The following is a 26,543-nucleotide window of genomic DNA, read 5'->3' on the forward strand; positions in this document are numbered from 1 at the left end:
TTAACCCAGTTTAAGTTATTCCCTCTTTTTTTACCTCACCTTGTGCCACCCCTGGTCTAAACAGCTGATGAGATCAGAGAAATGATCTAGCTTGGAATCATTTTCTTTGCATGGTATATTTAAAACACAGTCAGATTCTTTCCCCAACAACAGCTGTTCCTTCAAGAGGTGGGAACGGTGTTGGAGGAACAAGCAGTGAGGACAGAGAAGGCAGGAATACCTAAAAACATCAGGTGAAACCGCTGTAGTAGAACAGTGCGTATTTGTTATTAGCTTCTGGGCTGACATTCAGTACTCCAGAAGTGTGAAGACCCAGGCTCCATCTCTTCTTGCCCATGGGTAAATACAGACTCACTCCATTCAGTTCAGTGAATTGCAGCTTTTCACTGCTGTGAATTGGAGTAATGTCTACCTCTTACATTTAATGCCATTCTCCTGAGCCTCTCTCCAGTTCAACTCAGGTTCAATCGTGCTGGGCTGAACTCGTGAGGACAAATTATGATTCTCTGCTTCAAGGGAGCACGTCTATTTCCAAAGAAGTAAACAGATCACAACAGAACCTGGTAAAGAAAAGTTGCTGAATTATTGAGGGGGAATGAGAGAGCGAAGTGCTGAGAGCAGTGTGCAGAGTCTGGTGAATTGGTACACACAGCACTGCTGCAAGCAGCAGCAGCACTGCAAGCAGCAGCAGCACTGCAAGCAGCAGCAGCACTGCAAGCAGCAGCAGCACTGCAAGCAGCAGCAGCACTGCAAGCAGCAGCAGCACTGCAAGCAGCAGCAGCACTGCAAGCAGCAGCAGCACTGCAAGCAGCAGCAGCACTTGGACGAAGCCTGGACGCTTCCTTGTGTATGTGCACTGCTGCTGTACAAATGAACCCTCAGTAACCAGGAGGTGGCTTTGTAAGTAGTTCCTCTCCAGCATGTCCCGCTGGGAGGTTGTGGGCTCAGCATAAGTGCCTGTGCACACTCAACACATAAGCACTGTGAAAAGTCCAGTTTGATCCCCTCTTGAGGCATGTGTTGTTCCTGTGCTTCTCCTCCCTCCTGTTTAAGTCAGGTACTTTCTTCCTCTGCAGGTGTCTATAGGTGTTGAAAACTCCAAAGCAATTTCTCTTTTTGTCACAACTCACAGCACAGGAAACTTTGAGGTAGGAAGGAAGAAGGAGGCAGAAGCTCTTCGTATCTTATACAAGTATGTAATGGACTCATAAAATGGCTTGGAAGTTGTGATTTGGTCAGGTATGAAGGAAGGAGATGGCTATTTTGTTTGTCTCTTCTTGACATCTGCTACGTGCACAGAGTTCTGGAAAGCTACAGTCCTGTCCACTAAAGCATTTGTTACCTGAAGTTCTTGTGGAAAATATACCAAAGAAAAAAATTCCTTTTCTACTGCCAACACTTGGGACCAAAAGTATAAGTAGAACTGAGATTAAGCCCCTCTCCTATTCCTTTCATTTTATGCCCCCTCTCTCTCCAACTCAGAAAGTGATATTAAAAAAAAAAAGCACAAATCTGCAGGAAATCATTCACCAAAGTCACTAGTCAGATCAGGTAAATGGCTGCTGTTTTAATTGGACAAAACACAGTATAACAGGCTTCAAATGATCTCCTAAAGGAGATGAAAACTATTTATCATTTCATTGCACAGCTCCATCTAAGAGCAATACGCTCAATGGAGACAGAACATTGGCCTGGAGGCAGTGCTGTACTTTGAAGATGCCTTGTCCTAGCATTACACTGATGCTCCTGGCAGCTGGGGCCAGATTTCTCCTTGCAGAGATTCCAGAGATCTTTCAATTCCACAAGCAAGTATTATAATAATACCTGTGCTACACCTACACAACCCTAATTGCTGAGACATTGCTGACACATCTCCCTGAAAAACCACTCTTTTCCCCGCTGATCAACAGTAATTTGGGGAGTCTAAAATAGGTCTATCTGAGAACGCCAGGGCTTGGGGGACTGGCTTTTACATTCTGAGAAATGCTGCACTTAGATATTATATATGGATAAATTGCAGCACGTTCAGTCATATAAATTGTGCATAATCTATAATTAAAAAAACAAAACAAAACACTTATTGTACACCAAAGAAATAAATAAGGAAAATGTTGTTCAGGTTAGAATCTCCTGAGCACAAAGACCTCTTACTCAACGCTCTATTAATGCTAGAGAAGTAAATGTTCTTTCTCCATCTGTTGTTGCTACTCAGGATGAAGAGGCACAGCCCTGGGAAAAGCTGCAGTAAGCCATAGGGAAGCAAGGGTAGGAGCAGAGGCAGGACCACTAGTGCCATAATATACCCAGGGACAAATGCCTCCATGCAATTCTGTTATTATTTTACGCTTAGATAGCCTCTAGCACAGTAATTTCCCTTGAGCCTCCAGATCATGCATGTGGAAACACTAAATGACAACAGTAATTACAGTTTAAGGTTACTGTCGTTTGTCTAAGTCTTCTGGGCTTCAGAGGATCTGCGCTAATCTCTTGTTTTTATTTTCTCCCCTCTGTTCTCATCTCAGGTTCCTCATTGCCCAGGTACTGTTAAAACCACTGAATACCAGAAATGGCCATAATCCAACTTCTTGTTGTGTTTTTTTTTCCCCTTCTTGCATCAGATTGGGCATCTGGAACCTACTCCTATTTTCACTCTTCTCTGCTATATATCCTTTCGGAAACTTGAAAATTCCCTCTGTTTATTGCCAGCATTTTTTAAACAGGCATACTCCACATTTGAAACATGTTTTGAAATACATAGTTAAAGATAATTCATTACATACCATAGAATATCACAAGCTATTTCAGATGGACAGACAGATCACTGCAGTGTGAGATCTGCACGTATTAAAATCACAAAATCAGTCCTCTCCTCATTGTTATTTATTTTTAGGCAGATAGAGAGTGTTTAGAAAGACTTATTGGACTTTCTGGTTTAGACTGAAATATTCACTGCTTCAGGTGCACACACTCTTTAAGCACCACACTAATCCAAAAGGCACAACGGGAGAATATGTCTGGCAAGTAACATTCCCAGCTGTCCTCACTGGGAGATGTCCTTTCCCTGTGCAGAAACACTCAGCACCCCAAATCATGGCGTGATTGACACAAGCAGACTTCCTTTGGACTCATGGACCTTAAAGCAATGTTCTTCTTCATGCCTTCCAATCTTAATCTGGAATTTGCATTTCTTTCACATATTCAAATTTTCTCCTGTATTTATGCTGACATGCAAAAGCAGAAACATCTCATAACTAAACTGCAAATTGCACAGAGACCTTCACATGCCACCTCTGCAATTAAACAAAACACAAACATCCTTCCTCTCTAAGGTAAGCTGCTCCACGCAGAAAAGGTTTCCTCTTTAGATGGAGATGAGCTGTCAATTTCTATGAGCAGAAGACAACTGTAATCCAGAACAATAATCAGACCCTTGTTTCAGAGACTCTCCCTTACTATTCACTTGTCTTCACATTAAATGTTACTTTTCCCATCACCACGGAAAATCGGACCTGTTGGATGTCTGGAAATAGGATGTTTTATTTTGAAGGAAATAATGAAGCTGAGGAAAATAAAAGTGATTGTGAAACAAAATCATACAAATGTTCCAATTGGAAATGTTGAAACAAAACCTAAACTTTTTGTTTTATAATACATGAAAACATTTGGTTCAATAAATTGCCTCAAATCATCATTTCAAGAATGAAAGATTGGGTCCTCTTTCTATTACTTTTTCTTGAGCTATCAGAAATAAAACATTTGAAGCTTCAAAATATTTTTTTTTCCTTTAGGAAAATAATTATAATTTCGGTTCACTGATTGCCCTACAAAAAACAAATCACAAGCCTTTCTTATGCCTCACACAATATAGGAAAAGATCCTTGAGATTTACAAGATATGAATATAGTTAGGTCTAGAAATAAAGATAAAAAGGGGAAACACGAAGGTTTCCCTTTCTCTTTTCAGAAAATACATAGCCCAAACAGAAACTCTCTTACAGCAGTCAAGGGGATTATTCCAAGAAAAGCTCACGTTGCAAAAGAAATAAAATGGATTCCAGTGAAAATTTTCCCAGGATAGCATCTCTGTCCATAAAAGAAAATAAAGAAAGCAGTGTTCAATTATGGTAGCATCCACTGCCCTAGGAGAATAAGAAACGTACTCCAAACTGTTAAAGGTCGTTTTTGCCCCTGCAGTCTCAGATCCATGAAACGTGAGGGCCTGGCTGCTACAAGAAGAGTTCAGCCTGTTTTGAGTTGAAGAAAGCCATAATAACAGTACTTATAAAAGGCATTTCACATTTTTAAGATGCCCAGTGTACACTGAGTACAACATAGCTTCAGCAAGCAGAGGGGCTGGGATAGCAGCTGCCAGTTGGAGCTAAGAGCTCCTCATTTCTCCTGGGAGAAAATGCTCCCAGGCACAGCAACCACAACTAGGGTAGAACCAAAGGCAGGACAACAGCAGCCCAGTGATCCAGGAGCAGCACAGGGGAAAGCTGGCTGGGCACCAAGGAAATCAGCGGAGTAACACATAAGATGGGATTGAGACAGAGCTTGTCGTATTTGCCACATGACAAAGCCAACTTAGACAGGAACAAATGCAGTGAATCAGTCTGCCTCAGCTTTCACAAGGCATCTTCTAGCCACAGTGGCTTCTCTTACTTTTCTTTTTGATAAGGATGCAACCAATGCATCTGGACTTCATCCAAAGAAAAAAGAGAGTGTGTGCAGGGTGGATGAGGAAGAAGAGAACCAGCTATTAATGTTCAGAGGAGCACTGCAGTGTTACATAAGCCAGAGTCAAGCAGTAATCAGCTTAGTGATATTGCTGAAAGACCAGGAGCATAAAAGAAACAATTACATCTGGCAATTCTGGATCTTCTGTGAAGACTTCAAGTTTGCAAGTCTTGTGGACCCATTACTGCATATTCCTCAGTATGAAAGAATAATGGTTGGAATCAATGAAGATTAAATGAATGGAGACAGACTATTTACAAGATATTAAGCCCGTATGCAAAATAAGTGTACTTCTCTCAGCACTCAGACAGTAGATGCGTATCAATGCAGAACATGAAGCAGCATCTTGATAAAAACATGTCCATTCAGATGTTCTTTAATATAGCATAAGCAAAGTTGCAATATTGAGCAGAGTCCATTTGTGACAGCGTAGAGCTGATATTATGCAACTAAGGGATGGAGATGGCAACAGTATTTATTAGTCCTTCCACGATGTTTTATTCTACCCAATCTTGTTCTGCCTCACAGGATGGAAGTTCAGAAGGCCAGGAAGCATTATTCAACTCCATCACCCCCACGACGCGTGTATTTGCATTCTAATTACTACTGGCTATTCTCAGATGTTAGAGGCATCATTTTACTGAGAAGCCATGTTCTAATGCAGCATCAAATCATTGCTGCAGAAAATTCTTCAGAAACAATTTCAATTCAAGCCTTTATTTCATCTCCATTCTATCTCCAAATACTGCAATCAACTTTCCCTGACCTTTATAAACTCCTCTTTGTATTCACGGAATGCATCATGCATACAGGCAGTGATTTCACAGATGTATTTATAACTCCTTGGTGGCTCCTGGGCTATTGAGTTTGTGGCAAAATAAATTAATATTATGCCTGGGATACTGCACACACACACACACATTCAAGATCTGGAAACATGGTACGCTTGTAAGCAGTGGTGTTTTGGAACAGATTGCAAAAAACCAGTAGGCTGAAATACTGTTCACAGAGGAAATACTCATCAAATTTTAAACAACAGTAAAGCATATTAAATGGCATGAGTGGATGTACTACCTAATACTTCGTGAAATAACTTCTGCCATTGCATCTTGTAGCTCAAGTCTCATAATAAAGAGGTGGTGATTTGTTGGTGCTTTTTGTTTTTTTGCTTTTTTTTTTTTACTATTGTTTTCTAAATGTCACAGCCCTATGATGCAAATCCTGGCATACTCAAATACCCTAGAAAACCATAACAAGCCAAAAAGTGTTCCAACCTCATGCTGCTTTTGATTTAACAGTACAACCTTACCTGTACTGCCTTGTATTTATTGCCAGTGTCTTGTAAAGTAAATGGTTCTTCACATCAAAAACCCAAGTGCTTTAACAGTCAAGAAACAATCAAAATGAACTGTTCAAAATCCATTTTGTTCTGTTCTAACTCTACCATGGCGTAGTCTAAAATATGTGGGCATCCTATACAGTCAATGGTACAATGATTTCAATTAACTCTATAGACTTCCCAATATACATGCCAACCAGTGCATTTCCAATCTTTTTAAAGGGTTTAACTCAAATACAACTTTCCACACACCACTATACCTCATTTTTTTTTTTTACTTAGGGATTTGCCTAAAGAAAATAGATACTGAAATGCTTTGCACTGTTTCCAGGGAAGTTCTTTTAGCACAGAACAAATTCATCTTTAAACCAAGAATGTATAAGTGAACAATACAGCAATTTTCTAAACTTAAGGCAAAGCTAACGCTGAAGATGGGTTTGAATGTGGCAGGCTGTGTCCTGCCATAACTCAAACACTGGAACAGGTTGCCCAAGGAGGTTGTGGATGCCTCATCCCTTGCAGGCATTCAAGCCCAGGCTGGATGTGGCTCTGGGCAGCCTGGGCTGCTGGCTGGTGACCCTGCATATAGCAGGGGGTTGGAACTGGATGAGCGCTGTGCTCCTTTTCAACCCAGGCCATTCTGTGATTCTATGAACTTGAGAAGGGAGACAGCATGCTTTTGCACCCTACAGTTTCTGCCTTCATCCCACCAGCACAGGGCATATATTCTCACCATGGCCACTGCTCGCATGGTAATATTAAATAGAGCACATCAAAGAGCAAATTGCACAGTAAATAACAGAGGCAATGCCTGCTCTGCAACACAGACTCTTCTCAAGACAGGAAACAAGAGGTAGACAGAAAATGCAGAGGAAGACTGGAGCACGAGGCTGCTGTCAAGAGAACAGAACTCAACAATAAAGCAGAGATGCAACTAATGCCAACTCAGCAATTTACAGGCAGCAGAGCAGAGGCTGAATGAGGTCAGCTGTCTCAACAGTTATTCACGAAATTACTGTACTTTCACATAGCTACAAATATTTTTGGGGAATAAACTCCATCCTAGTGCCCTTCCCTGACCTTATCCCAAGCACCTTGAGCCATGAAAATGACGTGACTGGAGGCAATGCAGTGTTGCAGCCCACGATGGGTGCTGCCCAACCTTCCCTCAAACCACAGCCCCAGGATGGCACTGCATTGCTGTATTTATCTTCAGAAGACTCCACGTGGATCTGCATAGTGCATTCTCTTCACAGTCAATTACCTTGCAGCACATCCATTTACTTGTTTTCTAACGTTCTAGCTTGCCCTGTAATTTTAGTTATATGGCATTTCCATAAAAACCACATACATTTGACTTCAATGTCATTTTGATAGCTTGTTATTTTATTATGTGGAGCTAATGGTCCTTTTATAGACAATGTAGCTATACAAGATTTCCAGCATTCATAAATGCTGATATTGCTGGATTGCTTTTTGCTTCCCCCCAGTTGTATTTCTAGTCACAAAGTAACTGATCAATTCAGCCTAGCTTTTACATTCTGCTGGATATAACAGCATTCTCTCCACTAGCAAATTGCTCAAAATACTTGATTTTCTACGCTCTGTAGTGCTGTGATATTTTACTTTACAGTACAATACACAGTCTAAGTAAACAAGCCAGCAACACAGCACATAGTATCAGGAAATCAAGCTTGGAAACCAAGAAATCCTTCAGCACCTGCTCAGCATGTTTCCCTTCAACCTAAGTGACAGATAAAGCACCTGAGTGACTCGAGGCCTCATTACTTTTATATCAGAGTTCTTTTTTATTCTTATTATAGAAGCTGACTCCTATGCAATAGTTGTGATATCTCAATTAAAGAGCAGCTACGCGCTTTGAAGCTGGAGGCACTGTCGGTCAGCTGCGCCAAACAGCTGGGCAGGGCTTTCTGCTGCCTATTTTCACCAACCTCTCCTTGGGCACATACAGAGCTTACAGAGACCAGGGACAGCTAGAGATAGGATCCCCTCAGAGAGAGTTCTCAAAAAACAATCACAGAGATCTGTGGAAACCCTTCCTCACAAACATTGGATAAAGTGCAAGACATCTTACTCCGCAAATAAGACAGTGACCCACTCCTGGAAGATGCTGTTTGTTTTCTACACCATATACTTTTTTTTTTTAGAATGATTTATGACAGAAGTGTCTCCAGTTCTTGTTCGGTGATCAAACTAGCAATGCAGTTTTAACAAATAGCGTGCAGGTTTGAGGGTGGCTCATTTTGTTTCAGCATTGGAAAGAAGACATTTCCTCTAATGAGTTTTCCTTGGCTGTTCAATATTTATTACAGGTACTTAAACAGAGCTTTTATTACTTAATGTTCCATTTCCTTCCAAAAGGATAACACCAGTATTTGTGTAATACTGCCCAACAATCTCATAAAACTGATGGCTACTCCAAACTTGTCTCAGGTGTAATCCTACCAGCATGCCAGCCTAGGCACATTGTGTAGTAGAGCAAAACTCCACCATTCTATGGGATGGATTTTGGTATGGCTGCTTCTCTGCTTCTGGGAGCGAGCCAGCTTTCTTCTCAGAAAGACAAAGCACCTCAGGAAACCTGAGCTTTGATCTGAAGCTTAGCAGGGAAAGAAAATGACGATCACTGGACTGGAAGTTAGGAAATCAAGATGCGGGGTATGGAGCAAGACTGAGGATGTCAAATTCTGCCATTTTCACAGAAATAACAAAAATATGCCTGTTGCTATGTTTCAGGAACAGAACTGCCTGTCACCAGTACAGAAGGCTGGCGAAACAGGTTAAATCTTCATCAGCAGTTATAGAGATCTGACCAAACCCACAAGGAAAGATACAGACCAATGGCTCTTGGCCCCTGAGGCCCCAGGTCACCTTGCTCTACACTGGCTGGAGAACTTGGGAAAAATGGCTTCTTCTAATCTCACTGGGAACATTTTTACTTCTACAAAGAAGCAGATCTGCTGGCAAAGGAAGTAGGATAAAAAGCTCCCTCCTTAGCTTATCTCAAGCCTCTCATTAAAGCTGCCAGAAAGGGTACAGAAAATTGGCTTACAGAGGCTACACAGCCACTGCTGAGGGCTGCTGCCTGCTAAGCAGCAGTAGCTCTCCCCAAGTTGCCAGCCTTCTTTCCTCCAGTCCAAGGTGACTGTGTGAAGGCACTTCTGCCTTCACACTGCAAGTGGTGGGATAGCAAGGGAGACAGGGGCTCAGACCACATGTCCCTGCATGCTGAAAACCAAAGAAAGGAAAGTAAGTTAAAAGATGGCAAGATGATGAGAGAACTGACAAAGGTTGATGAGGTTGGCGAAGGTAAAGCCCAGAGCAACACCCAAAGTTACTGTAATTGCACCTGAGGCAAGGGTCCAATCAAAAGCCAGTCACATTAAGGGGCATGAGAGGTATCTGAGGTGAGGAAGAGTAGAGACAATAGTGATTTGCTTTGCTAAAAGCACAGATGTTCTGCATTTGTAGCGTCCTTCTCTTCCCTTGTCTCACGACAGAACTGGCAGCTCTGGGCACATAAGGCTGACATCTTGAAGCTGTGCACCTGCCCTCGCCAGACTGCTGTACCACCACACGCATCAGCAGAGTTCCCCATTCTAATCCTTTTTAGAAAACTTAACAATTGCCATCACTGAGATGTTTATAACCAAAGAACTCATCAGCTAAGTGTCAAACTCATTCTCAGTGGAAGATTCCCTTTTCACCTCCTCCCGCCTCCACGCATATGTATTTACTCCCCTAACACCAAAACAGATGCACTCACATATAGATATCAGTAAGTGGCTCTGCTCTGTACATTAAAGCCTCTTTCTGGACTGGAATTAATCTTGGCAGCTGTCTGACAGAAGAAACTGTGTGGGAGGAAAACAGTTTTATCTAAAACTTGAAAGAAAGCAAAATAATCTTAGAACAAACTGTGTTTCAACTCTTGCTCCTTCAGTGGAAGATTATTTACTAACAGAAAATATCCAACAACAGCAAAAACACAAATAGCTCCAAAAGGTAACTAAGGACTGTATATTTTTTCTTTCCATTTATTTTTGTGGTCACTTTTCAAATCATGTATTAAAAATCCATCTTAGGTTCTCTATAGGATCCAACAATCCAAATCTGTTTTGAAAATTAAAATGAAGGAAATCCCATGGCTTTCTCTTAGCTATGGTGGAGAAGGAAAGGGCTCCTGCTTCAGCCTGCCCCAATCACTCTGTCCTCACCTTCATACTGATGGCTGGTCCCATCCTACTCTGGCTCCTCCTGGGCTTTATGTCACTCTTGGCCATTATCCCCTGCTGTCACCCTGCTGTTTCTACTTCCCAGTTGCCTATGACTGCAGATCACTGCAAGGACCATCCCACTGCTTGAAGCCTTCAAAGAACAGCAGGTCCTTAAGTGAAGTTTCCCAAAGCAAACCAATATTAATGGCTAATCTTTTGGTCTGACAAATTAAAGCTGAAATTATTAATAAACAAAGGCAGATGAAAATGCAATTTCTCACGGTGAGTACTGGTTATCTTTCTGCTATGCCTCGTGTCATTAAAAGCTCAGTTTTAACATAGAAAAATATTAGAGGCCTTTTGTTTGTTTGCTTTCCAAAATCTATTTGGCCTCAATGGTACATGAGGAAAATAACAAAGTACAGGCACACCTGGAAATTGTGGAAATTTGCAACTGATTACAAAAGAGGGGTTTCCAAACCAATCTCTCCTAGAAGGTTCTCTGTATGTCACAGACTCTACTTTCAAGAGCATAACAGCCTCCATTTGAAATAGTTCGGCTCACTCTGGCGTTTGCCATCCTGAGTGAGAATCCCTGAGAGGAAACCAAAGGCACAGTGCTTTCATGAACCTGCATTGTTCCCGTAAACAGTTCAACAGCACAACACATGACACTATTATACGTGCCTTCACCTGCTGCCAGTACTGCTTCAGGCCTCAGTGACACTGTTCTATAAAATAATGTCAAATTAATCATATTTGAGGCTGGTCCTCTGAATAAATATTTGAAGTTATCTTAATAACATTCCATTCCTGCCCTCTGGAAAGCAATGACTTTTATCATGGGATGGCTCTGTATGCTTAGCATATCTCCAAATTACTTTGGTAAAACACAGTAAATTTTATGCATAAAAGCTTTTTGAAGCATTTTAAAAGACAGAGCCTGAAGATGATGCAGTAACCTGTTTGCATAGTGCTCTGCCATCTATCTCTCCAGACTCTTGAAAAACTGACATGGTTCCTCAAGGGACTTCCTTGATTAAAGAACATTAATTAATTGAGTGAACATCTGTGCTGTTTTTCAACTAATAATTAAGATTAGTGAGGAATTGTAATCTCTTTAGAAGTGAAAAGTATACAGAACAACTGCAGCCCACTATGTCACAGAATTTGGGTAGGGCTAAGCATCTACAACGTTTGCTGTAGTCGTTCCCAAGAGATTTGGAAAGCTGTGTGGTGGAAGCAGTCAGTTTGCTTCCTCGCTAGCCCAGTAACAGGAACATTTTATTTTTGGCTTCATGCGTTAACAGATTAACCATGACAGTGCTGACATCTGTTGCTAAACAAAATTGAGTATAAATGGTCCAGAAAACTGCCGTTAAACTCAGAAATTATTTTTGGAGTTTGAAATTAAGAACTGTCAACACAACTGATGTTTCCACTTACGCACAAAGATGACAAGAATTTTAATGATTTCCCCAAGTTCCACATGCAAAAGAAAGAAGGAAAATAAAAGTAACGATTTTAAGTGCTCTCCAACTCTATTATAAAAACCAACTGACCTATATGGTACCATCAGAACTCAGACTACTTAACAGGGCTGGATGAGAAACTGTCCTACTACTTATGGAAACGAAATAGTGCCTCTATTCCACTTCCATCTCAGTGCAACCCACACGGCTGAGGCACACCCAGGACCATTCTTTTCCTCACAGAGGAAATAGTCCTAATTATTGTAATATGGGGCTTTATTCACTGAAACCAAGGAGAGCAAATCTTTGGTACGCAGCATCAATAAGAATTACAGAATCACAGAATTGCAGGGGTTGGAAGGGACCTCAAGAGATCATCGAGTCCACCCCCCTGCTAAAGCAGTTCCCTACAACAGGTCACACAGGCAGGTGTGGGCCTTGAGTATCTCCATGGAAGGAGACTCCACCACCTCTCTGGGCAGCCTGCTCCAGTGCTCTGTCACTCTTATCATAAAGAACTTCTGCATGTTTGTATGGAACTTCCTAAGTTCTGTCTTAGGCCATTACTTCTTGTTCTATTGCTACACAGCAAGAGCATGACCTCATCCATTTGCTTTCCACTTCCCTTTAGATACTTATAAACATTAATCAGACTGGGTGGAGATAACAGCAAAAATGAGATTTCATTGCACACGACAGAAACCAACTGAGAATCTAGAGACTACAAATATTGGAAGACTGCAAAAGAAAGTATTTCTGAAAGAGAAAATAGACTCATTTAAGCTCTTTCAAATACTTTCTTAGACACATTTGAGTCTGAGATAGCACATTAAATGGCCAGTCTGGAACAAGTACAGGAGTGCTCAGCTTGAGGCTGAGGCTGCAGTGAGCACCAGCAGACTCAGGACTGGCCACACGCATCCCTGTTGCACATTGGTCAAGAACCACTTGAAACTCCTGCAAAAGTGGGAAAACTAAGTTGGGAATTCATCAGATCTTGACTCCTGTGGTGTCACAACAATTACAATCTTACGCAACCTTTTTTTTCCCCTCTATTCATTTCTTCATTTTCTTAAGTGTTCCAATAACATATAATAACTGGCAATAAAATTCTCTGGATAAAATTATTCTCTCCTCTTTTTTTGCTTGCAGCACAGAAAGTTTAAAGCCTACTGAAGGATTAAAAATTAATCTATTTGCTGTCATGATATCACTCTTCAGGCTTATCTACTTTACTTGGGCAGCCAATGCACTTTTTGTGCCACTGGCCCCACTCCAGTCCAGTGTTATTCTGGTGTAGCAACTCAGACAAAAACAAAAAAAAAAAAGAAAAAAAAAAAAGAAAAAAAAAATACAAGCTATTGCCAGCTTGTGGACTTCAAAAAATAAAATACAACAACTTGTCAGGTGCAAATAATGTAGATACACTTACCCTGGAATCCTTTTCCAGATGAAGCTTATGGTGAAGACTTCGTCTTCTTCTGGCCTTGGCAATGCCATTGTGATAGAAGTAGTAACCAGTATCTAGAAAAGGGAGCTGAGGAAAAGAGAGAAACACACAGAGTTATCAGCCACTAATAAGGATGCCATGGAAGACTTTACCTGTGAGGCAACTCAGGTGCCAACAAAACAAGACTTGTGAGGAGTTACACCACAGTGCCCAAATCACTCTTGAGAACATCAGTTCCAAGTTACTTTTGAAAGGTGTGCCAGCAGCATTAAGGTTATTTGCTGCAGTTTTACCATGTATGGCTTGTATGCACACTTCATACTATTTTTGGCTTAAGCTTAAGGTTATCAGCACTAATATTCTGAAAGGCAATCCCTTGCTTCCTGAAAAAGATGCAGTAAAAGAACAAAATAAACTGCAAAATGATTTGAAACTACCACAAACGATCCTCCACCAGTAAGCTGTTACACAAGTACCTTTCCAAGTCATTAGAATGCATCAGAGGCAATGCCACAATTGCCAAATCCTGGGATGAATAAGGGCAGCAGGATCCTGTTATCATAAATGAGACTCCATACCTGTATACAGGTACATGCAGTTCATGGATACAGTTTTCCTACTACGACATTATTCCCTGTTTCATTACATTTACCACAGTATCTGTCGCAGTTCTGCAAATGTATTTTGGAATTTGCGTGGAGTAGCATGGGAATGCAAGTTTCTCAGGGAATTCTGACAGTTTAAAATTTGATCACACTACAAAAATGACTGAGACCTAACTTCTTTTCTCCTGCAAAGTCTTCTTTTTATGCTATTTCAAGCAGTCTGTGTCAATGAAATGAAAAAATTCCATTTTTACTTTTAAAATCCCACTGTGTGTGATACAGTAACGCAAAGGAACTTTAAGAAAAAAAAATCAAAGCATTCTGTTCTGCTACAAGGACCTCCTTCTAACTTCAGGTTAAGCAGATTTCATCAAAATCATCGTGGACCCTTAGAGCTGAATCTCAGCTCTGTCTGGAGAGCTTTTCTGGGCAAATAACCAGAATATCTTGTATCAGCTTCATACACACGTGAAGAACAACACAACTGTATTTGAAGGAGAAACAAGACTACAAAAAGCTCACAGCAGTAGCCACAGAAGTCCTCCCATCTACCCACATAGCTATGCCTCTTAAAGCTCCAATTCTGTTCAGAAAGGGGGCAATAACTGAAACATGGCATGATCAAACACCATGAGTTGTGAATAACAACAGAAATAGCAACGTGCAGAAAATCTAAACTCTTCAGGAAATCTTTAAACTACAGGAAGGCAGGAAAAGTCAGATGCCAGCAAAGCGCTTAAGACAGTGCATGCATCGATGAGGGTTTTTGCAGTGAAATCCCTGAAGCCACTCAAGTGCTTCATGTTTGACACACTCCTGTGACTGACTCCAGAACTCCAAAGACCAGGATGCTGGTACCTGACAACTGGGTTGCTTTTCCTGCCATTAGGTTCTCTGGGAGCTCAGTTCTGCGTAGGAGCTCAGTATGACCACATAAACACTGCATGTAACGATGTGAAATGAAAACCAAAGGGCTCACATGCACCGCAAGCCCTGAAGATCCACCAGCAGTAGCTTACTCCATAATAAGTTCACTGTAAGCTGGAACTGAATTGGAGTAGAATCCTATTTCAGCAGCAGACTGTGCACAAAACATGGGTGAATAATTCACTCGATCTTGTGGCTCCTTCTGTAAGAAAGAAACAAAGTTTCCTGCCCTCACACAAAAACTAGCAATTATATAAGATTGTAATTACTGGCAAGCACTTGAAAATTAAAGTAAGAAGGATTATTAAGGGCAATAAAAAACTAGTAAAAAAACAAGGCCTAATATTGCCTTGATGTATAAATAAGGCAGACTGAGAAACTCAGGAATTATGTAATGTATTAACTTGTATGAAATTACTGGTGAAAAAGACACGAGCAAAAACAGAATCACTAATTGAACACGGCAAGGAGAGCGAGCCCTCATCCATCAATCTGTGCCAACCTTTGCTTTAGCTTTGCAACTGCCTTGATGAAGTACTTAACCTCCTTCTAGAAAAGAATGAGGACCAGAAAATTACTTTTGAAATTTTGGTGTTCAACTAAGTGGAGGAAAGAAAATAACTCTTTAAATGGAAGAGGCTTATCTAGAAAGGGAAATGGCTGGGATCTCTGCTTTTATCAGATTACTGCTGCAAAAGAGCAATACAGGTGCAATTAGTACTGAAATAAAAATAAGATAAACTCATGGCCCACAGCCTTCCTGCACTCCCCTTTCATATGCAGTCTTTCCCATGCAGGAAATTTACTTGGTGCTGTCCTAGATGCAGCCCTCAAGAAAAGGGGCTGTAAATAGGCAGCTAGGATTCCACCCTGCTTGCATTGCTTCTGGGCTCATGAACTCTGCTACAGCCTGTCAGCGAACAACTGCTCCTAATGGGGGCACAGGGGTAGTACCACACAATTGTGGAAGGGACAAAAGGGAAACAAAAAGCACAGCACATTGAGCTTCCAGAAGCAGATCTGCTCCAAGAAGAAAAAGCAGTCATAGGATATCGTCTTCCTCACAGGCACTTGTCCAGGTCAGGGTAGCCAGCAGCTCCCTTGGAGTGGATGTCCATCCCGCTTTGTCTGCTTGACAGGGAAGGTCCAACTTTATTTCCTTGTCAGTTCTGTGTTGGACAATGCATAGCAGCATCAGATCTAATTTTGTCTGTCCAAAAACGTGAGACATGAAGACCAGCTGCACAGCAGTGCAGGGTTTGAAGAAAAGAAGCCACAGAAAGACTGAACTGCAGCTCTGCCCCTTATCTAAACCAGCAGCATCTGAGCCACCTTGGAGAGACACACTGGTGGGGATAAAAGGTACAATCTAGCCAGGAGTTTATGTTTGCAGCAAATGTGCTATAAAGCACCAATAAACACCAACATTACAGACTCACAAAATATTGAATAAAGCCATCAGATAGATCACTATTTCACCTCGACACAGTGAGGTCCAGTTCTCACAACCTGTCTCTAGATTTAAGAAATGACAAATGCAATGCAAACCCAAAGAGGAGCCTTGGTTCCCAGGCTTATCTTTCCCATCAAATGGCACTGACTTGCTTCAGGGCTCTATTTCCCATGCATCTTACAAGCAAATTATGGCACAAACAGGAAGCAAGAACAGACTGAATAGCTCTGTCTTGTTTTAAGGAGTTTTCTCTGCCTGAGCTTCACATGCAGCCTGTCCTGCTGCATCCTTTAACACAGCATCCCTGAAATACTCTGCTGGGTTTCGTGTCTCATTTCCAGCGATTCTTCCCCGATACCACATTACTCTAAAACAGTGAATAACAGATTACTTGAACCTATTGCTATGGCTCCTTTTCCTAGTCTGCAGCGGAGACAACAGTCTGCAACAACTTCTGTAGAGTAAAATAATTTAAAAAAAGCAAAAGCTGTTGTGTTTTTTGTTTTTGTTTTTCTTTTAAACAGTTACCCTTCTTGATTGCCACTGAAATCACCATAAATGGATCTGTCATTAAGACTGACTGAAATTCCTTATCTAGAGAAGATGGCAAAGATCTTCTTTGGGGCTTCTTGCCTGCACAAAGATGGGACTGGTACATAGGGTACAAACCAAGACTGGTGCTGAAGAAACCTTTGATCTGCTCTAAGGAAATTAAAAAAAAAAAAACAACACCTGCCCTCAATTAAAATAAATAAAACATACTAACATAATCTCTCCTCAACATAGCCTTAGCACAGCTCCTGCCTTTAAAAGGAGCCATAAATCTCCACAGGTGAGTTTTCATCCCATTACTGCTCAGTAATTATACAACCCAGACCTGGCACAAGAAAATGTGTTTGGAGCCTTCACAGCCCCTCAGGCCCTGCTCCTTCAGTTGCCATTACAGCTGAAGCACAACGAAGTGCCTCGCAGCAGAAATTAGAAACCTTTTAGAAACCTTTTCATCCCAGCTTCCCCAAATGCACCGAGGATGCTTATAAATATTCAATATGAATTTTTAAAACTCTCTCTCTCATTTTCCCTCACCCTGATTAGCATTAGAAATCGTTTTACTTTTAAATATACAGATGGGAGCCAAATCTGAAGTCAAAGGCACTCACTCGCTATAGCGACGAGGACCACATACAAGTAGAGCCAGCTAGAAACTCAGGCAGCTCGATGCGTAGAAATAAAACAGAACAAAGTACAAATAAGAAAGGATTAATTCAGATGGTGGTGGAGAAGTGTGGAATAGCACAGAGGGCTATAGCTTTGCCAGAGGTTGCTCAATGTGAAACTCAGTCCACAGCGTGCCCAAGGCCCCAGGCAAGGATTTCACGCTTTCTCATTAGTTCATTATAATTATTCAAAAGCCTCAGCAAAAGGAGCTCAGGTAGAATCTGCACAAGCTCCAAACAGCAACCAGGCTCCAGGACTGAATGGTTCAATGCTCTGATTTGGTCTTCCTGGCCCCCTTCACACCGTACGTGTTAGTTGTCTCCATCCAAGTAATAATCAAACTTAAGCCTATTTAGCTTGGCAAATTTGGCAGGTGGAGGTGTTAGCCACAGCTTTAACACCTCCAAAATGTAAATCTCATTAAAACATCCATTATACACAACATGAACCCTGTAAAGTCAGCTGAGATTCACACAGTTCAGCATTTCTTCTACTGATGAATTCAGAAGCTTTTACGTTTTATTGTGCTCACATCACTTAAGTTTGTTGCTGAAGAGCTTTATCCTGAAAGCCTGCAACAGTCGTGTAAGTCATCAGCAACAAGGTTGTGGATTTGCTGCGAGTTTTATCAGTTTGTACATGCCATTTCAGGCTTTTAAAAGAGACATTTTACTTTAGATGAATGGATCTGTGCATTTTAGAGTTTTATCTGTTACTCCTCGGTAACCACAGAACACATTATTGATTCTGTCACGTGCACTGCTGAATACAGCCAAAGCAGGACAGTTCTCAGATTTAGAGATGAATGTTCTTGCTTATGCACCAGCAATTACATTGGACTCTATGGATTGATCCAGATCATCGTTACCTGGAGTTGGTGATTGTTACTGTTGTATTGAAAGCCTCAAGTGAAGGCTCAGTAATCATCATTATGTCTCATAGGATGCTGAGGATCCTATGAGGAAAAGAGCACCAACAAAACAAGCAAAAACTAAACAAAAAACTCATATCCAAAAAAGCAAACAGAAATTAGACTCCAGACATTCTTCGGAGAAGTATCTGCCCCTAAACTTAACTTTCTTAACTTGGTCCTGCTAGTAGCTCAGCTGTGCGTTACAGATTACTTCACAGACAGAAAACTGGTCAGAATCTGAGCAGGTTAACTAATTAGTTCATTTAGCACATGACAGTTAACACTTTAAGAAGATGGGGGAAAAAAAAAAGCTGGTGCCCCAGGAGTGGATCTGCTATTTTTATATTTTACAACTAAAGGCTAACAAGACTAATGCTATTCACAATTATCTCCTAACTGGAGAAACCAGGTGCTTCTGGGTCTCTTGCTGCTCTTTCAAGGCCCTTCTGTGTTTTCAAAGCATCTCCCAAGATGGTAATATTTTGTGAAATTTTTCACACCTTAAATATCCTCCCCACCACTATTACCCTGTCTAGGAGCATTTAATTTTGCTATTCCCTCTTGACTCTTCCCCTCGCCCCCATGGCGGCACTTGTAGGACAGAACCAAAACTAAGACCCGCAGGTCATGATTTTCAATTATAGATTAAATACTTCTTGCAGCTTAGCCCTGGCAAGTGCTCTGAGATGCTGGGCAATCCCTGTTTCTACCAATGCTAGGAGAAGCTTAGGCAATTACAGCTGTTAATATTCTTGTTTCAGTTGCATGTAAAATAGCATAGTCTAATAAGTACTTGTTTACCTATTTTTATTTATTGATAGAATTCATGTAATTAATGTCTGCACAGCACTATTGAAACTATAAAATGCTAAGTGCCATTGTCAATACATATTAGTGGGTAAATCTATATGTATATATCAGGTATCTCTTTAAAAACTGAAATTTGGTAAATATTTTAATGATTAAATAATACATGACAAATCTATCAGCGTGCTATAGAGAAAATTCAAATTATAATAAATTTAGTTATAGTCTGCACATTTCAGTGATCACAATTTATTTCTAACAAAGGTCGATCAGTATTGACAGCAATTAGTACTAACGAGTTGTTTTCCCTCTCTTCTGATCTACAACACAATTCTCTATCCTTTTAAGGACGTAACTAAAAAGATAGACTCCCATTGTTCCTCCAAGGTCCACTGTGACATCAGCTCTAAGAATATGAAGATAAAACACTTGAAATAAAGTTTGTTACATTTGAAACACGGCATTAAGATATAGCTTAACCCTGCTAAAAATAACTGGTATCTGCATGTCAGGGATGGAGAGGGGTTCAGACAGCTACTCAAGGACACTCTGAATTTCAGCAAAGCGTTATTCAGCACTATGTTTAAAATCAATGTCCACACAGTAAAGTGTGTAGGACAAGTGTGCGCAAGTGCTCCGCTAATGTAGTGCCTAAAAGCAAAGTCATGAACTCAAACTCTAAGGAAATACAGCTATAAAAGCAGCTCGAACCAAAATAAGCTGGCTACTGACAAGAACTATTCAAGAAAGCACAAAAAAGGTGAACCGTACTAATGTAAAGATGCTGGCCTTCCCCAACACTTAAGAAAGGCTTGTAACTCTTTCTTTACAAACCCTTTATTCTCCGTGTCTATTTAGTGCCAGGCTGTCAAGCAATAGCTGATGGATTGAAAGTTCTTCTCAAGGAAGTTCAGTATGATTTAGCAATAGAAACAAGTCTGGCAGGTCCCAGAAAAAAAACCTCAATTTCTGGAGAAAAATAGATGCTGTTTGGGAGAAAAGCTGATGGGCAGTAGTTAAAAACAAAACTGCCCCATTTAAGAAAAAAAAAAAAAAAAGAAAAAAAAGAGACAAAATACTTGGTTTGAAAAGAGCAGTGCAAGGAAGCTTCGAGAAAACATTTTCAGTGGAGCCAAGGAAAAGTAACATTTCAGAGCATTGCTGTTTTCCTTGCTTTTGTGAAGCTGCTTGACTGTGGTAGCAGAAAGTCATGGACATTTGTCCATATTAATAGAAGACCATGTCAGAGATGAATGGGTCCATTACTCGCATCGTCATGAACTGGAGACAACTCATCTCAGCTCCGGTATGTCCTGTACGATCCTCACTTCACAATGGAGGCTAACAGCTGTGAGTGGGTTCAAGAGCTCTGTGTTAGATGGTAAATAAAAGATAAACAAAATCTGCCCAGATGCTAGCAATAATGATGAGAAAGGAAAGCAAATTGTATCACCAGCTCTTTCCCTTCCCCGCTGACCTTTCAGTCAACTATGAAATGTCTTCTTACTATTTGTTGCTACAAACTGATGGATGACAAACGTTTACTGCTGACAGAAATTGTGGTCAACCCAGTATGTGCTGATCTTTCTTTATTACATCAGTTAGGCATGGAAAAATATAGGTTTTTAATTAATTACTTAAGCATGCTTCAGTTTTTGGAGCTTGGAATATTGGTTTCTCTACCAATATATTTAATGTGGATAAAATGTCTTCAGTTAGAAGGGAAAAAAAGGTATTTTATAAGGAAATTGAGTATTTTAATCCCATCAGAAAGAAAAGAGAAAACAATCTGTATCAGTTCTGTCTAGACTTCATTCTGAACTATATCTGAATTGCATGAGAAATGGAAAGGTCTTACAACTAGAAGTACAGTCACCTGTAAAGTTTCAGGGTCTAAATGGTAATGCGAAAATCAATAGACTGAAATGCTGTAAAGATCAATCTTCAGATGGTACCCAGACTCACAACCATCATTTAACCAGTGCAAACAACTGATTTTCATCATTACCTTTTTTTTTTTCCCCTCTAGCCTGCAAGTATGTTCAGGCCCCAATTTGTCACACTTCTCCACCCAAACTCAGAAATGACAATTATGCATAACAGTTGATTCAGAGTGACTTCTAAGTTGCTAAATTTCACTGACATACATTTTTTAGATTAACTGACATGGGAAAGCACAAGGTCCCCATGGGGACAAGTAAAGGTTATAGCTAATTCACCACATCTCGGATGTAGCTGGAAGCCTTAGGCAGAAGCTTCAGCTGTACTCAGCTCTGCACAATGAACACTGAATGCAGCGTTCAGCTACAGAGCTATTTCAGACTTGTACCAATTCATTTCACCTGTGTTTCATAAAGGAAGAATAGGCAGAAAGGAGGATACTCTCATCAAGAAAGCATACACGATACCCCATCCTCTCCTGATCACTCCTCCCCTCCCCTTTTTTTAAAACTACTTATTTAAGAGTTTCATCCGCCCAGCTCTAGTTTGATATTGAGTGCATCCCTGATAACAGGGCCTGTTTCTCTGTTTTATCATTAGTACATACAAAGTTGTTGGGTCTCAGTTTTCACAATCTCATTGCACACTCTAGGAGAAGCCAGGTGTGACACAGTACCTTTTACTCATCAGGTAAGCAAATAATCTAACTCACTCATGAGCACTGGTAATGCACTTTTGCTGACTGGTTTGATGCAAACACTGAGGTCACTCTTTCCATTTGCTTTCTGTGGACAAAGAAATTAAGGATGTAACATTTACACAAAGGTATTGTTTGAGAAGATAGATAATACATGACGAAGAACATTACGTCCCTGTTCATTTCTTGAGTGACTAAAGTAGCAATACTGCCGTCCACCTGAGCTGTTTACAACCCTGTATATAAGCAGTAAGACTGAGCTAGCTTGTACTCCCTAATTCCAGGTATAAGCTCACACTACTTGAAAATACAGCCAGAGCTCACTCCAACCAGACTCAGAGTGACTGTTATAACTTCATGGCCACATCAGGTTTCATCATGCAGAACAGCACAAGGTGGTTGTGCAGAATTTCACACAGCTCACTCTGTCCCAAAGCACAGCCCAGGAGCATTTCAATGAACTTACAAGAGTTAAACACAGAGCTCGCATTGATTTACAGCAAGACCAATGCACCACATTACTTCAGGTTTCTTGGAGAAATCCCATCTTTGACAAAGAGTCAAGCAGTTTGGCATCCTCCCACCAGAGGCCAAGTGATAGATGGAAGCACCAGGCTGCTCACTGCAATATTTATAGCCACCATCCTGTGGATGCAGCCAGCATCCTGTAGAAACCTGACCTATTCATTATTTGAAAAGCTGAAATAAAGAGGAACTGAACTTTCTGTTGACTAGGACAGCACTGCGTGGCAAAGGTAACTTCACATCCGTACAGTCCAGCCATTGATTACTGCAGCCCTCACAGAAATTAGCCACTTGTCCTAAAACCAGACCTGCAGAAGATGGCTTGCTTGCTCTATTATTTTAACAAGAGCTGGCACAATTTATCTTTCACTTAATCATTTTGGCTTGATTTCCAGCTCGCAGAATTTTCCATGAACACGCTCATGTCTCAGAACTCACTGATTGAAACTATCTACCAAATAAATCCCACATATATTTCAGCAGCTTCTTTGTAAGTGTTTGATTACGAGCATTTGACACTTGAGTCGTACAGATTCATTTTAACTGGAATAATTCCATACATGGATGAAGAAAAGGATTGCATGCAAACTTCCACTTAACTGCCACCTCAAGTGTTACCATTGTAACTGTTCCAGGAAGTCTGATATATTTTATTTATTTTTAAATCAGCACAGGCTTACTAGTAAAAGTTCTAGTTTAAATGAAATTTGTGCTGTTATTGCTCTGATCTGGCATTTATTGAACACGTTAGCACTCCTACATTGATGATAACAGCTTTGCAGTTGGGTTTGCTTTCCCATTTTAACCACATTAGTATTGTTAAAACAGTCTTCTAAGATGGATGGGGTATTATATCTTATTGCCTGCACATTTTGAGAGGAAGACACAAAGCTATCCTCCACCTTCACACAAGTTGGCTCTTCTAAAAGATAACATCTAATAAATTCAGGAATCCTACAGTTATCTCCATGCTTCTTGAAGGCACCCAGCCTAGCAGCACGGTCAGTCTCCAGGACCATTTACCTGCTAACAAATGAATACCAGGGGTCTCCTTGAGTTCTCACATGGAAGCACTCTGAGCTGGGAGAGCACTGACAATTTATTTTGGTCTAGAGGTTTGGTATGGATGTGAACTCCCAAGTTGGAAACAAAATGTTCTACCTCATGCAGAGTAACTGAAACCATCTGGTTCTGGTTGTCACATGGCAGTAAGATCTGTCCATCTGCTCTGATACCAAACAACAGCCATCCAAAACAGGGTTCTTTTACAAAAGCAGATATCCTTTTGCTGCACAGATTTGGGACTGGGGACAGATTTGACTTAAGCATAAGTAAAAGCCACAGATACCCACACTGCTTCTTAGGGGAACAGCCAGACTGCTCTCAACATCTGGAAAACCTGTTCAGAGGAATTACAGCACCAGAGTCCCAGACTGAGCCACTGCTTTTGGATCACAAAGCTTCAGTGCATACAGGCAGTTAATATACCCATACAATGTAGCATCCAGAAGCAGTCTGAAAGTCACAAAGGAAAGCTGTGTGGGCAAAAGGTAGGAGATGCTAGGCTGCCAGCAGGGTGGTATATTCACAGGCAGTGACACCATGCTAATGGTCTTCGTTTATCTAGCACCAATATTAAAATAGCTATAAATTCACAGCACAGGTCTGAAATAGCCCAGTGGCAGACTTAAAGCAAAGGGGTTATTTCTGTATACCAAGCCTGTCTCTCTTGGCACAGAACACGAACCTTACATGCATGGCACTGAGATCTCCATGTACCATCATGGAGATAAATAATCCGGGGAGCTGAAGTCACTGCATGCAATGCTGCATGCAGCCCCAGCAGGCTAGCTCAGGACTGGGGGCAGCTAGGAACTGCCAGAGCTGCTCTCCTTGCCTGAGGATGAAAGGGAGCAAGCAGCAGGAGGCACCCAGCTGCATCTAGGCTTCAGGAACTGATGCTCCTTAGCAGTTTAAGGCCCTCAGACCCTGGAGCTGCAAGCCATCCCTGGTGCCTTGCAACACACTGCTGCACAAGTTTTTAATCAGGCAAAGGCTCAAACTAGACCTCAGCGTACCTTGTTGTTCTGGTGTGAGCACAGTATCTGGAAATGCTGGTCACTTCTTTGTGCATTTTCTCTATTTTTCTCCTTGACACTGGTAAAACTAATTATAATGTAAAGAAATCACTGCATGTCCTGAGTTGGGCTGCAGCTTGAAGAAAAAAAGTGAAAAAAGTCTGATGGGGCATTTCCTGGTTCTTTGTCACATGAGCAATTTTGCCATTGAGTTCAGGCTGTATGGAATAAATAAAAACACAAGCAGCTTTACAAGCAAACGATTTTTCATTTGAGCTGTAACACAGTAAATAAAACTTATCTGTAAAAGTAAGGTTTAACTTGCATGTCTTGCCAGGAAAGAGAACTACACCATGTATTGAAAACAGTAATAGAGCAATTACAGCAGGGATCCGTAGCAGGGGAGTCTGACCTTGTTTTGCATTCAAAGAATAGATGCTACAGAAAGCTGACAAGGTAATTATTTTACACCTCAAACAGAACACTCATCGCCAGCAAGCAGCCAGTTTGGGTCTCTGATAGAGAAGGAGCTCAGCAGACACTGGCTGAGGGATATGCATGAGCATTTGTTTTCTTTATGTGGATAGAGTCCAGCTTTCACATGTCTGAGCAAGTGCATTGAACTAACATGGGACCTGGTGTGCTCAGTTAGCCAGCTGAAGTGTTCACTACTGTTGCTGCTCTTATGTCCAAGTTGGAATGCCAAATAGAATGTAACAGCAACAACAAAAAAGCACCATTTTGAAAGGATTATATTGTTTCACATATGAGGCAAACTCCCTGCTGCCACAGTATAACTGAATTAATTCCTCTAACACTTCTCTAGGGTGTAAACAGGAGCCGATGGGACTTCCCAGCCAGAGCCTGGCAATGCACTGCCAGCATTCTGCAGGCATGGAACTGATGCGGGTCCAGACCCTGGTGGCTGCTCTTTCCACATCTCCAAAATTACTTTCTTCAAGGTCTTTCTGGAAAAATGAGCTATCCATCATCCCCCAGCAGCACATCTTACCACAGCAGGATCAAACTTTCCCTAGCAGTTAATTGTTTTTTCCCCTTAACTTGAACACATCAGCTCAGATTCACTCTCGAAAACTGAAGCACTTTCTTTTATGGTGAAACCTACTGAAATCTTGGTAGCTGCACAATTAGTATTTGCAAGAAGTTTCTGCTTGTCCTAGTTTCTTTGTACATTTCCTTAGTAACACTGTACCTTCCAGTTCTAGAAAGGCTTTTTCTGTTTCTACAATGAAGGATTACTTTGTGCAAACAAACACCCTTCCCTCTAGGCCAACATAAAATGCAAAGCTAATTAATTATTAAACATATTAGTGCATGGAAATACTGCAGTCTGAGACTTGACATCAAGTCTTCAGACTCCAATGGACTCATACAGGGAGGACAGGCTCCCTGACTCTCCTTTGCATGGGATGTTCCATTGCTGCATCATCTGCTTCCACATTAGATGCAGACAAATTGGGCTGCCCAAGTAAGAATTCTGGCTTATTTGTGGGTAAGTTTTGCTTTAGGCAAAATGGTGTCTGCACCGTGTAAGTACACATGAGCTCCCATCGTTTCATCCATAAAGTCACAGGCAGCTCCATAAAGCTTGGTCCTAAACTAGCAGTCTCCTAAGCAAAAAACTGAAAGCAGAAAGTCACTTTGGGTGACATAAGATTCCCCATGTTCTGAAATCTGAGGCCACTCAACACCAACTGTTATAAAACCTCTCACCTCAGTGCTACAAGCAGCAGAATATTTAGATATGTGGCATTTTGTAGATTGTATCTGCCTCAGCATTGCTGGTGAAATGGAAGAGATACCTGAGCTCTGATCTCCAGTTATGAGACCTATCCAAATGTTTCTTTCAGCTCCCCTTGGTAAAAAGGAATAAGAACTGCAGTACAAGATCAAAAAGCAGCTTTTTTCAGCCCGCATTAAGAAATGCATTCTGGTGCTAAGGTGCCAGAAGGCAAACAGAAAAAAGGAAGTTGTTCCTTTCATAGTTCTCACAATTTAACATGATGTAGCTATTAGGGGGTTGCCTCCTGACTCCTGTTTGCTTGAAGATGGCATAAGCATTTTAAATAAGAACATGCTTTATCACGGCATTTGTTTCATAGGGAATATACAGAAGTACACAC

At 41.0% G+C, this 26,543-nt stretch overlaps 1 protein-coding gene across 1 annotated transcript in view; it reads right to left on the reverse strand.

The window, feature by feature from the left end:
- PCSK2 (proprotein convertase subtilisin/kexin type 2) overlaps positions 1-26,543 on the reverse strand; it is a 93,742-nt gene that overhangs the window by 63,843 nt on the left and 3,356 nt on the right. The window contains exon 2 of the mRNA XM_052677479.1: positions 13,218-13,322. Within this exon, the coding sequence (XP_052533439.1) occupies positions 13,218-13,322 (105 nt within the window). The remainder of the gene's footprint in view (positions 1-13,217; positions 13,323-26,543) is intronic.

The sequence above is a fragment of the Tympanuchus pallidicinctus genome, unplaced genomic scaffold, assembly GCF_026119805.1.
Source record: "Tympanuchus pallidicinctus isolate F22 unplaced genomic scaffold, pur_lepc_1.0 scaffold1, whole genome shotgun sequence".
NCBI classification, from domain to species: Eukaryota; Metazoa; Chordata; class Aves; order Galliformes; family Phasianidae; genus Tympanuchus; species Tympanuchus pallidicinctus.